This window comes from Platalea leucorodia (genome assembly GCF_965183815.1).
Source record: "Platalea leucorodia genome assembly, chromosome: Z".
Classification (NCBI taxonomy): domain Eukaryota; kingdom Metazoa; phylum Chordata; class Aves; order Pelecaniformes; family Threskiornithidae; genus Platalea; species Platalea leucorodia.
Genome location: NC_138858.1, coordinates 88,335,062 through 88,347,886, shown reverse-complemented (window position 1 = coordinate 88,347,886; position 12,825 = coordinate 88,335,062). Strand labels below are relative to the sequence as shown.

Sequence of the window (12,825 nt, the reverse complement as noted above, 5' to 3'; positions counted from 1 at the left end):
GAAATATCCAGAGCATGGAGCCCACCGACCACAGTGCATGGGGATAAATAGTCTCTTAGGGCTGGATAAACCCTACAACAGCCCCAAAAATCCTCCAGCGATTTAGTTGTGAGTCTCCGAAACTGCAGGGCAGGAGCATTTCTCCTTGGGAAACTTCTCCGCCAGGATTCAGGCAGGTTTTGCTGTTTTCCCTCATCATGCCCAGCCCATGCAGAGCACATTTCAGCAGCATTTCTATCCACAAAGTGCTTTATTTTCAACAAATCAGGCTGTAACACAGGGGTTTTCATTCTGTATTAAGTTGCTACATATTTTGTTTTCTTGTTAATCAATGAAGCAATGCCACAGTCATCCTTCAAATACATAAAAAGCTTTTCTTGCTGTACAATGCTTTCCCTAACATGTGTTAAAGGTGGAAAAGGTACCATCAAAATTTAAAAAAAAATACGAAGATACATTGCAAAAACTCAAGGGAGGGAGAAAGTCAGAGTTTTAGTTCACATCGAGGTATAAAATTGATATTGCTGGTTTAGCCCAGGAGGAAAGAGGTTTTTCCAGGTGTGATGGTGATAATGGAGTCAGTCCCGGTCCCGGTTTCACCGGGACGATGTGCTGGCACCACTGCAAAACCCGTTTGCAAAATAAAACCCTCTTTACTTCTGCCTCTCCCTCCTCCTGCCACCCCCAGCTTTCCGTACAGCATCCCTCGAGAGATGCTCAGTGCCATAAACTATTCCTGTGGGCGCTATTTGGCATGTTGCGGTTACTAGAGAGGTTTGACATCATTTTGTTTTTTTTTTTTTTTTAAAAAACCCTAAAATTAGTGCAAATTAGAAATGGGGAAGGAGGGAGTTACGCGACCAGATGCAGGTTAAGGGAACACGCCAGAAAAATGCAATTTACTCTTTCACTGTAAATCCAACTATCAATCCCCAAGTTTGCTTTCAGCAGCAAAAGTGTTAAAAAACCCCCCCAATTCTGAGCAGACCCTTATTGATTTACAAAAGCTTCCCGTCACCTGCGAATTATTGCAATAGAAACGTGCTTTTTTAAAAAAAAGGAGGAATTATTTGTGCTCTCTTGCCACTGAGCAGTGGGTCCTCTGCCAGGAGCCATGTGTGGGCACTGCTGCAGCGAGCATCTTCAAACCAAGCCCAAATTCTTGCTGTCGAACACTTGCAGCCCTTGCTTGGCCCTGTCCTTGGCGGCTTCACCCTGCGCATGGATTTCCTCTTTTTTTTTTTTTCCCCTGTTATTTCCAGGAATTTGAGGTTTTGGCCAAAGCTGCCACTGGCCAGAGCCTTGCTGGGAAAATCCCCATTTGCAGAGGAGGAACCCCCCGAGGATGCTGCGCAGATGAAGGTGCGGGAGGATGGGTTGGCTCAGAGCCGGAGCGATCCGGGCGGACACCGGGAGCGCTGCGGGAATGACAGGGGTTTGGGATTCGGTACAGTACATCCTGCAGGCAAACGGCTCTTTGTGCGATGCAACCCGGAGCCGGGGTGATGGTGAAGTGTTTCACATCGCCGTCGGACCTTCGGAAATCTCCTCCAGCCTTTGCTCGATCATCAGCCGGAGGATGGAGTATCTGCAGAGGTGAAGGACAAAGAAAAGAGGATTTTTGCAGCATCAAGCTGGGCTTTTAACACAAATTGCCAAGAAAACCCTGGAATAATACAAAACCCAGTGGCTCATGCATGCATTAGGGATGCAAGGCTGTGCAAATGAATTTTCAGCACCGAAATAACCCCCCAACAATGTCCTGAACTCTCAGCATCCCTTCGATGGCACTGAGCCCGGCATACTTGCGCACTAGCTTCTTCACTTCACGATCCTCCTCTTCCTCCAGCTTCTGGATGAAGCTCCTGAGGACGGGCATCTCGAATTTGATGTACTGAGCAACCTGGGTGGGAGAGAAATGCCAAGCCGGGCGATGAAGAGGGCGATGCACCGACCCCGCGAGGCTGAAGGCGACCTCGCAGCATTCTCTCCCCAGATTTAACCAGAGAAATCAAGGACCCCCCTGACTTTTGCAATAAACCACATTTCCTCTGCACAGCATGAACATCAGCTTGTGCAAAGGAGCGCTAGCTAATTATTGGGAAGAAACTCCACCTAAGGTTTATTTTATTTTACGCACTGGCTGCAAGACTTGGCTCCTTCATATGGAGAGCCCTGTGCATCCCCAATGTGTTGCCAAGTGCTATTTAAGCTCAAATATACCCCAAAAGTGCATCAACTGTGCTCTCATTTAAGAGCAGAGCAGCACCGGGGTAGGAGGGAGCCGGCAGATGGCATAAATGAGCCGTTCCCCACCTGCAGCGCTTTCCCCGGCTGGAAAAAATAGTTACACCAAAGGATGTGCAGCAATGGCTCTTCTGCGACCAGATTTGGGATGGCAAAACAGGGCTGGGGGCGTTTGCTCTCGGTTGCAGTTTAAAGATGCTCTTTAAGCACAGAACAAGGTTTTTGCCATAAGATGGGGAGTTTTCACAGGGAGACACAAGAGCAAAGCAATTCCTGCATCCCCAGCACGGAGATGTTCCCCTGGTTTTCCGGCCCCGGTTGCATCCCAAGCCCATCCAAAAGCAATGAGCATCTCGTGCCAGCAAACTCACATCGTAGGTGACTTCCTCCACCTGGTCCTTCTCCATGAGGAAGACCTTGGAGACCTGCTCGCAGGGGCCCTGCAGAATGCGGGCGATCAGGGGGTAATCGCTGGCTCGCAGCTTCTGCTTCTCTGCAACACCAAAAGCACCGGTGTTCAGCCTGGTGGACGATGGGGCTTTGCCACGTCTGACCCGCCAGCTGCGCTGGGGGTGGTTTTTTTACAGACTCACCTCCACTGGTGTGGACGATATACAGTGCAAACTCCTCTGCCGAGTTTTCAATCTGAATGGAGACATAAATCACTATTAAAGGTCCATGTTTCTATCCTAGGCTTTCCCAGCAATTAGAAAAAAATCCCATTATTTCGCTCTGCCCTTGCATTTTGTAGCCATGGGATATAAATTCCGCATACAGAGCAACCCAGAAACACGAGACGGGGGATAGCTAACATACCTTGAATTTATTGAGCAGCAGTTTGAGGACCTGGGGGGTTGTCATCGTGCTGTTTATCCGGACGTTGGTGACGGAGCCGTACGCTGGCGTGAACACGGACGTCTATGGGGCACAAAGTCCATTTAACCCCCCCGGATTTCCCCACCGATCTGTCTGGAGAGGTTCTGGGGAGCCGGCAAGGTTCGGGGCTCACCTTATGGTTGTAGAAGTGCCCATTGATGGAGAAGCGGTGACGACGGATGCGCCGCTGCTCGCTGGGGGTGCGGGCGCTGCCCCGGCGCCGTACGCCCACGTCGCTCCGCGTCCGCATCAGCTGCGGCGTCTCCTCCGGCTGCGGTTTGGCAGCTGGAAAAGACCCGGTGGAAGGATGGGGCTGAGGACCAGGGGCAAGCAGGAACCCCCTGGGGTCCTACCCCAGCATCCCCCTGCTGCAAAATAGCTCCTGGGAGTCCCCCCATGGATGCAAAAGTCCCCATCCCAGAAATACAGCCCTACAAACTTCCCCGGACAGATGTAACCCACCAGTAGCCATGCAGTAGCATGGCTGCTACTGGTTTATTCTCTCCCAGCTCCTGAAGGAGGCTATTAATTCAGAATTAGCTGCATAAATCCAGGCTGCTACCTGGATAAAGCCTCTTCTCCTGGGAACTCGAGCATCTTTACTTGCTTTTTCATAATTTAACTTTTTTTTTTTCTCCTTTCCTTTAATGAGAACAGGCAAACGAGGCCAGCGCTTCAGATCTCTGTGTGAAAACTGGCCTGTGTCCAGATTATTATAAACTAGCTCTTCATCCATTTTTAATGAACCTCTTGGGCTCAAGCTTGGATGTTTTAATTCAAAGCATGTCTGCAGCAAGAAAAATCTCTGGTGCGTGCTGCTCCAGCTGCACACCATGGGCCACAGTGACTAAGCACTCACGAGGAGCTGTGCACGCATGTTATGCACTGATTTTTATAGGCTTTTGGAGAAAAATATAATAAAAGACTTCTTTCTTATGCGCTGGCAGAGGATTAACATCATATGGCTGGCTGAAATAGCTGCTGGGTTACTTCTATGGTGCTATGCCTTGTGGATATCGCCCGGGCAAGCTTTAATTAAGGGGGAAAAAAGCATCATGTGTGGGGAGATCAAAAAGAGAAAGGGGAAAAGCTGAAGAATCAAAGATGGGGCAAAGGGTTTCATGGATCAATGAGTTTTGCAAGTGCTCAGCTCCTCCCTGAGCTGGGAAGTGGATGAGCATCCCGAAGCCAAAAGGATTAGCTGGTTCTTCTCTGCCTCCAGGGTGTATTTCCATAAAAACACCCCCCTTCACTTCCCCCCCCCCCCAAAAAAAATAAAGCGAGGAACATCTGCAAAATGCCTCGATCGAATAAGAAAAATGCATAAAGCAGGTTTTTCCAGTGGGAATTGCCGGTGGGACAGTTTGTGTCCCATTCATCACTGCCTTGTGCTAAAAACAAGGGGTTAACGAAGAGCTGGGCCTAGCTCTTCCCCCTCTCTACAGAGGAAAAACCAGGGAGCGGAAAAAAACTTTGCAGAAATGTTGACTTCCCCATGGTAACGGCACTTCCCAATGGCGCCTATTCTTCTTCCCTAAAAGCGGAGCTGCCGGGAAGGGGAAGCGCCAACATCCTTTTCCCTACGATCCCACGAGGCTCTTTGCTCCATCCCCCTATTTATTTCCAAGCTCCTTTTCACCACATCCCACCGTGGCCCCTTCCCTCTGCAGAAGACCTTCGGAAGGGTTTCAGACCATCGGGGCTAAGATTTTCTTGCTGCAATTAAATAAATTAAGTATAGGCACTTTGGAAATGGCTTAAAGAAACCTGGAGCAAGATGGGGACACTGATTTCTAGAGAAAAAAAATGCCTGTTTTATATTTTCTCAAATCAAACTGGAGCATAAGGCAGCTGCTCCCAACTGCCCGGCCAAATCCAACCAGATCCAAGCCCAGCTCACCTGCGCCGCTCCCGGGAGCCTCCGCATTTGGCGTGCCCTCTGCATCTGTAACCTGGATGTCCGGCAAGGTGCTGGGCTTCAGCATAGACCTGGCAATAAAAAAAAAAAAAAAGAAAAGATGGGTCCCTTGTTAGCATGCAGCTGCAGAGGGAATGATAACCGGGATGATCTCCCCTCCGAGCCCCCACGTTGCTATTTCCAGGATGGGAAGCAGCCCATTCTCCCTGCGGATTTGGCAGATAACCATCCCTGCAGGGTCGCAGCACAGGCTAGTTGCAATATAAATCCTGAATCTCATCCTGTCCTGCTCCCAAAAAACCCTTTGGAGGGTCTTATCCCAGCTGTCCTCTTCCCAGGAAAGGATGCTGAAGCCCAAAACAGCATTTTTGCAAGCTCCACCACACAACCTGCCCAAGCAAAGCTGAACCTGCCCCTTCTTTCTCTTTGAAAACATCTAAAAAAACATGCAAAAACTAGGCAGACCCCCACCACGGCCAGGAGAACCCATGGACTTGCTGTTCCTGGGCACTTGAGGATCGCGCTGCAGCCCAGGGTGGTTGCAGAGGATGGCTGGGAAACGGCTGTTCCGGGGTGATTAAAGTCATAGAATCACAGAATACCAGGTTGGAGGGGACCTCGAGGATCACCTGCTCCAACCTTTCTAGCACAGTCTAGACGAGATGGCCCAGCAGCATGTCCAGCTGAGTCTTACACGTGTTCAGCGTAGCAGAGTCAACCACTTCCCTGGGGAGATTATTCCAATGGTTGACTGTTCTCATTGTGAAAAATCTACCTCTCGTGTCCAACCGGAATCTCCCTGGGAATAACTTGTACCCGTTACCCCTTGTCCTCACCATGGGACTCCTTGTAAAAAGGGAGTCTCCATCTTCTTTGTAGCTCCCCTTTAAGTACTGGTAGATGGTGATGAGATCACCTCTAAGCCTCCTTTTCTCAAGGCTGAACAAGCCCAGCTCTCTCAGCCTATCCTCATACGGCAGGCTTCCCAGACCCTTGATCATCTCGGTGGCCCTTCTCCGGACCCCTCCAGCCTGTCCACGTCTTTTTTGTATAGCAGGGACCAGAACTGTACACAGTATTCCAGGTGTGGCCTGACAAGCGCCGAGTAGAGAGGGATAGTGACTTCTTTATCTCTGCTGGCGATGCCCTTTTTGATGCAACCCGGCAGCCTCTTGGCCCTCTTGGCCGCAGCAGCACACTGTTCGCTCATGTTGAGCTTCCTGCCCACCAGGACCCCCGGGTCCCTTTCCACGGAGCTGCTCTCCAGCCAGGTGGATCCCAGTCTGAGCTGCACGCCTGGATTGTTTTCCCAGGTGCAAGACCTTACACTTGTCTGTCTTTGTTAAACTTCATAAGGTTCCTGTTAGCCCACTCTTCCACCCTATCCAGATCTTTCCGCAGGGTGGCTCTCCCTTCCAGAGTGTCTACTTCCCCACTCAATTTGGTGTCATCTGCGAACTTCATCAGGCTACACTTGATCCCATTATCCACATCGCTTATGAAGATATTGAATTACTTGGGCCTGGAGCAACATCCAGCATTAAACTTGTATTAAAGTTAAAACCCAGGCTGGTTTCAGAAGGAGCTTCTTGCAGGCAAAAGGGCCTTTGCAGAAAGGGGAGTCTTTGCAAAAGGGGGGAGGATGCAAAAGGGGGGGGGTGTCTGTGCAAAAGAGGGAGTTCTTTGCAAAAAGAGGAGGTTTGCAGAAAGCAGGTGTCTTTGCAAAACAGGGGGGTTTGCAAAAGGGGTGAATCTTTGCAAAAGGAGGGTTGCAGAAGAGAAGAATTGCAAAAGGAGCGGGGGGTCTATGCAAAAAGGGAGGGGTTTACAAAACTGTGAGTCTTTGCAAAAAGGGGGTCTTTGCAAAAAGGAGAGGTCTGCAAAAGGGGAGGTCTTTGCAAAAGGGGAGGTCTTTGCAAAAGAGGGGGGTCTTTGCAAAAGAGAGGGGTCTTTGCAAAGTGAAACCAAGCTACTTTATTTCAGACTTGGCTTCTTCAGGGTTTTGCATGTTGGAAAAAAAACAGGACCCAGACAAGGTAGCTGGGGTTGCAACCCAGCAAACGTTGCCTTGGGAGGGGATGACTTCTCTTCCCGCCACTCACCCGTGGGCTCCCAGGTTGCAGCCGGAGTGCCAGGAGGAGGAGGAGGGCGGAGGGCGGATGCGCTGGTTGTCGTCCTGCATCTGCAGGCGGATGGGTCGCCGCAAGCCCCAGGAGATGTTCAGCAGCCCCTCCACGATGAGCTCGCCTTCCTCCTGCACGAGAGATGGGCAGCTCAATATCCCAAATACAAATAGCGATGAATATTACTAAGAGGCATTTTTTTTGACCTCACAAGCCTGAATCAAACCCAATTTCCTTGTTTTTTCTCTGCTGCCAGAGATAAGTTGGGTGCCTGCCCAAGGGGGTTTCTTACCTCCCGGTGCCGCAGCTGCAAATTTTGCCCTTCGTAGTAGATGTTGTACGTCTTCAAGTGTAAGAGCAGCTCATTTCTGGAAAAAAATGGGAAAGATGCTGAGAAGAGATGTGGAGGAGCGAGGGGGGACATTGCAGGCACTGCTCAGTACTCAGCGTGGTACCCCCTGAGCCGGCTGGAGGGAAATTTTGGGGGATCTGGGAGAAAGCAGGAATGGCTTCCCAGGGCCGGGGTGGGCAATGAACCTGCTACACTGCTGGGGGACCCAAACCAGCTTCATTTGGGGCAAATTTGGGTCTTTTGCCACCTCTAGACCTCCCTTGTTGAGGATATCTGCTGCGGGTTCAACCAGGGGTTGCCCTTTGCAACCATGATTAGGGGGTACAAGTTCCCTGCAACTGTGCCCTCCGTAAGCCATGCAAAAAGATGTAAGAAAACCCGTCAGACCTTGGTGGAGTCAGTCACAAGGCTGAAAAACAAGGAAAATTTTGGAGCGCCCAAGCCCTTGGGTCATGCTGGAGTCACAAGTTATCACAGGCGAGTTTATCACGTTGGCTCGTTGCTCCGGACCCTGACCTCGAGCTCAAATTAAAAGCCTGAGCCCTGCTCCAGTTGCAAATGAATAATAATAATAAAAACAAAATAAAAATAAAAATAAAAAAATAAAACCAAACCAAAAAAAAACCCAACCCAGGCTGTCTAAGCACAGCTATGAATCATGGGGAAGCGATGCCTCTGGCATTAGTTCATAAAGCTGTCATTAATTCAGCTTGGCTGGCTGATGGAGTTTAAGGATGCTCGGCACCGTCAGATTAGTATAAAGAAGCACAAACCATGGGGATTTGGGGTTATGAGAAAGAAAAGGGGGGGGGGGGGAATATCACATCTATGCTTTATCTCCTCCAAAATCTTCCTTGAAATTTAGGAATCATTTTACTTCTTTACCAAAGCATAAAAGAGCAATTACTAATCGGGACCTTTTTCAGCAAAACCTATATTTCATGAAAGTTTATAGAGCATTTGGCCACACTCCTAAGAAAAATATTTCAAAATCCCATCAACAACCTTTTTTTTTTTTTAAAAGGAAGTTGCCGTTTCTTGCCCCAGAATGGCTTCTTCTTTCCAAATCCAACCGAATCGAGTTAAAACCCAGGGTCACTCCCCTCCTCTCAGCCTGAAGGTGAAAACCCCCAGGAATATTGCAAATAACTCCCCAGCTACCAGCACCGACTGTATTTCTGCATTACAGCCCTGCTGAGCATCTTACTTGGAGATGTATTTCTCTTTTCCGCAGGGGACCAGGTACTCGCAGCCGCCGTAATCCATCTTCCTGCTCTTCTTTCATGGGAGCTGAACTGCAAAGAGGGAGGAGAGAAAAGGATCGGCATGAACCGCCCCGTTATTGCATCCCTGATACACACCCCTGGATAACGGGGGAAAAAATAAACTTGCTTGGATTTGGAAGAGCTCTTGGGAAAAAGCTCCAGTGGGTGCAGCCACGGGTGAAGTTTGATGCAGCTTCTCTGGCAAAATCGATGGAGAGGGAGGGGAAATCAGATAAGGGGAGAAGCGTTGTAAACTCACTGAAAATTTAATATCGGCAGAGGTACGCTTACGCTAACATTTGCATTTCGAGCATCCACAGACCGCCCCGGTGATGCCAGACCTGGAGGTGGAAAGATTGTAAGCAGGATTTGTTCCTTTTCTCCATTTATTTTACTAGGGTTTTGCTACAAAGCTTTGGACACGCAGGTCTGGATCTGGCTTGATGCTTCCTCATTCCATCCTGAAACGAGGTGGCAGGCACGAGGGCTGACTTTCGCAAGCAGCGAGACACGCTGGGCTGGTTCCTTTATGCCTTTTATACAATGCCGGTTAAATTTTGATGCATTCCCTCCAGTGCCAAAACATCTCCGTTGCTTTCATGCAAATACTCGGAAGCTCCCAAAAATCCCACCTTTGGAGCGGCCCTGGCTTAAAGCACAAGAGTGATTTTTGGATGCTACGAAGTGGAATTAAAATGAGTTTTAGGGCGAAGCCCTTAGGGTTGCTCGCGGGCTTGGAGCACTTTGGAAATCAGGCACTGGAGAGACCTTGAAGTGCAACGTCAGGGTGGTTTTGAGCCATGAGAAAGAACTTCTTGGGTTGTGCTTTTCCTCGGGTGTTTGTGCAAACCCTCCTACAGATGGGCTTTCATTTTTCCAGGGTCTCTCCCCTCCCTTCCGTCATCCAGAAAGAGAAACCGAGGCGAGAAAAGAGCATTTGATCCACAAACCACTGTTTTCTTCCACCTCCCGCATTGCCATGTGCTTCCTCCCAATCCCCTGGGAAACAAACCCATTTTCCTGTCAAAAAAAAAACAAAAAAACAAACCCACAATGACCTCCAGGCGGATAAATGACTCAACCAAGGCCGTGTGGTAAAAATCTGTGTCGGAGGATGGACCTGGCCCTAAAAGTTCAGCACAGTGGCAATCCCCTCTTCTTACCCTGCACATCAGGATATATTCTAGCAAATACATTTTATGCAACAGCAAAAACATTCTGCATCATGCTTCAAACCAGAGAAGAGGTTGCAAAAGCGAAGCCTGCCTTTAAGCAGGCAGAAGTAGGCAGGGGAAGGGCAGGAAGCCGGCCTGGCCCCCGGGGCTCCAGCTCTGCCTGGGGAAAGCAGAAGAGAAACCTGCCGCTGAAAAATCGCACGTCGCAACGGAAAAGCTGACAAAGCTTCGGGTTTCCTGACGAGCCGAGGAGCCGCATAAGCATCCCAGCAAAGCCTGGCATCAACACTCCTCCTGCGGCGGGCAGCTGCCTCTCCCGCATCCATCCACCCTCCTACAGGGAATAAACCCAATAATAATCTTATTAATAATCTTAGCCCTCCAAAATGATATTGGGAGAGGATTTTGCAGCTGGCTTTGTGGCTTCGGGATAAATGTTGGCGCGGAGGCTGCATGGCACCTGCTGCGGCAGGGACCCAAATTTGCAGGTTACCAGCTGTGAGATACAGAACGGTAGAAATAAGCATCTCGCTTGTGGGTGTCCCCTGAAAGCGGATGATAAAGCTCTGGGGAAGGTATTGCTAAGGCATTGCTGCACAGAGGGAGGATTAAATGACACGGCTGCTTGGCCCATGCAAAAATATTGCCAAAAATACCAAAGTGGCTGAAAAAAAAAACCCTCCAGCAGTGCAGCCCCGGGTGGAGCCTTTGGTATCAGCAGGGAGTCCTGCTCCGTGGCATCGCAACGATACAAAGAGGTGAAGCCAAAGCCCTGGTTCCCTCGAAGGGGACATCGGGGTGAACTCAGCCGCAAAAATACTCATTTTGGGATGGAAGGGGAGCCCTGAAATGCAGGTTCATCCCCCTGCGCCAAGGAGCCTGGTTTCCTGTTTACCGGTCCAGCACTGTCACCTTTGCCTCCGTCATCACATCCCCTTCCGAGCGAACGAGGAAAGGACAAAATTCTTCCTTTTTTGGGTCTTGAGAGCTCCGGGCTGTGGCTGGGAGGGAGTGGCAGCTGCCTGGAGATCCCCAAACGCGGACCAGCTGCTGCCACCCCCCCAGTTTTCTGCCTTGGCTTTGGCAAAAGGCTGGAAATTGCCAAAATAAAAGGGCTGGCAACGTACAAATTGCCCAATCGGTTGCTCAACCTCGGCAGCTCAGCGCTGTCTTCATTTCCCGGCACCCCCCGTGCCTCAGTTTCCCCACTCTGAGCCAACGTATTTCCTTTGCGCCCGGCGCGGGCTGAGGTTTCACTGCTGTCTTGCAAAAAAACATCAGATCAAATCAATTCCCCCTGCACACGTGGCAAGAGGATTTCAGCCCTCCCTGCCTTCCAACACGAGCTGTCGGCTGCTCCCACAGTCACTTTCAGGCCTGATGGACCCCAGACTTATTCTCCTCCCTAAAAATAATTTTCCTAAGACCCTTCCCCACATCCCTACAGCCCCATCTGCTTTGCGGTGCAGAGGGAGCCTGGCCATGCTTGCAGCCCCTCACATGGAGCAGGGATGAGTACTTGCTTTTGCAGAGCTCCCAGGGAGATGCGCAGCTCAAATGCAGCAACAAAAATAGAAAAAAAGTACAAAAAAACCTCAAAGATCGCATTTTCAGCAGGAGAGAGGTGGTTTTCCCTGCTCCTACAAATAAAGGAGCGTTTTTCGGGGGTTTTTTGCTTTCCCAATCCCCTTCTGCAGCATGCAGATGCTTCGGCAGCATCCCCACTGCCACTTCAGCATCTCCCCACTCGGGCGACAGACGTGGTTTCGGCGGAGCTGATGCTTCCCCCCAGCCGTGCGAGGGATTGTGGGAATATCCCACTCCCCGGGGAGGCCGCAATGTTCCCTCCTGCACAAACCCTGCCGCTTCCCTGCAGCCCAGGGCAGCTTTTAACCAGCCCAATGGCGCACCGATCCCGATGGAATCAGTAGCAAAGCATCATCCGGAGGCGACAGTTCCTCCCTCGTAGGCACCGAGAGCCTCTAAAAGCTGCTTTGCTCAGCAGTGGGATACAACCGAGCACTCTCACCCTGTCCTGGCAGATCCTTTGCTTGACTGACGGTGCTCAGCGGACGGCTCGCGTGAGCCGGTGCAGTGGTGGCTCTGGCCCAGGCGCTATTTTGGAGCCGGGATTTCTTCCGAGCGTCTGTCGGGCGTCCCTAAGCGCGAAGGTGCGGCAGCTCCATTGTTTTCCAGCGCCGCTATTGTTCGCCAGCCCAACTGCTCAGCCCCGTCCTGCAAAGGGGAAAGGAGGGGAGCGGTGAGTGGTGGCAGAGCCGCGGGCGGGCGATGCCATTGGGGTGGCGGCTCGCTTGGGGACAAGTGAGGGGACCCATTGGCCACACTCCGCAGGTCAGACCCTCCAAGCAGAGCTGGTGGCCATCAACGGCTTGTTGTGGGCTACAGGAAAGGATCCAGTGGGTCTCCACCCCGGGCGCGATGGGGGCCGCAGCAAAGGTGTCGTGACCGGGCTGGGGACCCGCGGGTGCTTGCGGCTCCCTCCCCGCCTGCGACAGCAGCCAGCCCCAAAAGAGAGGGTGATGCCGGGGATGGTCGTTGGGTGCAGAGGTGACGCCCCCCGGGCCTGGGGGCCGGATCCCCCCCCGGGGGTGGGTGCAGCCTTCGCCTTCTACTCACCGCGGAGCGGGCTCCGGGGTAGCTCCAGCTCAGCCCCGGGGCTGCTCCCCTGGGATGGGGACGGGGATGGGGATGGAGGTGGGGACGGGGATGAGGACGGGGATGAGGACGGGGATGCCCCGAGCCGCCCGCACTCACCCGGTGCCGCTCCGCGCCGCTCCGCGCCGCAGCCGGCGCCCCGCGTCGGGCCGCCCCTCGGCGGGGCGGGGCGGGGCGGGGCGGGGCGGGGCTG

The 12,825-nt window shown here is 51.6% G+C and overlaps 1 protein-coding gene across 2 annotated transcripts; it reads right to left on the bottom strand.

The window, feature by feature from the left end:
* Positions 1-308: 308 nt before the first annotated feature.
* RASSF2 (Ras association domain family member 2) lies at positions 309-12,793 on the bottom strand. Of its 2 annotated transcripts, none has more exons than XM_082337090.1 (12): positions 12,732-12,793; positions 11,986-12,191; positions 8,724-8,811; positions 7,457-7,532; positions 7,144-7,295; positions 5,024-5,112; positions 3,257-3,408; positions 3,064-3,165; positions 2,841-2,892; positions 2,619-2,740; positions 1,806-1,903; positions 309-1,588 (listed from the first exon to the last, which is right to left on the bottom strand). In XM_082337090.1, exons 3-12 carry the CDS (start codon positions 8,780-8,782, stop codon positions 1,519-1,521), a joined length of 972 nt encoding a protein of 323 aa, XP_082193216.1. In that variant the 5' UTR covers positions 8,783-8,811; positions 11,986-12,191; positions 12,732-12,793; the 3' UTR covers positions 309-1,518. The 2 variants fall into 2 exon arrangements, with proteins under 2 accessions (XP_082193216.1, XP_082193217.1); XM_082337091.1 differs by lacking the exon at positions 12,732-12,793 and adding an exon at positions 12,594-12,717.
* Between the last annotated feature and the right edge of the window lie 32 nt (positions 12,794-12,825).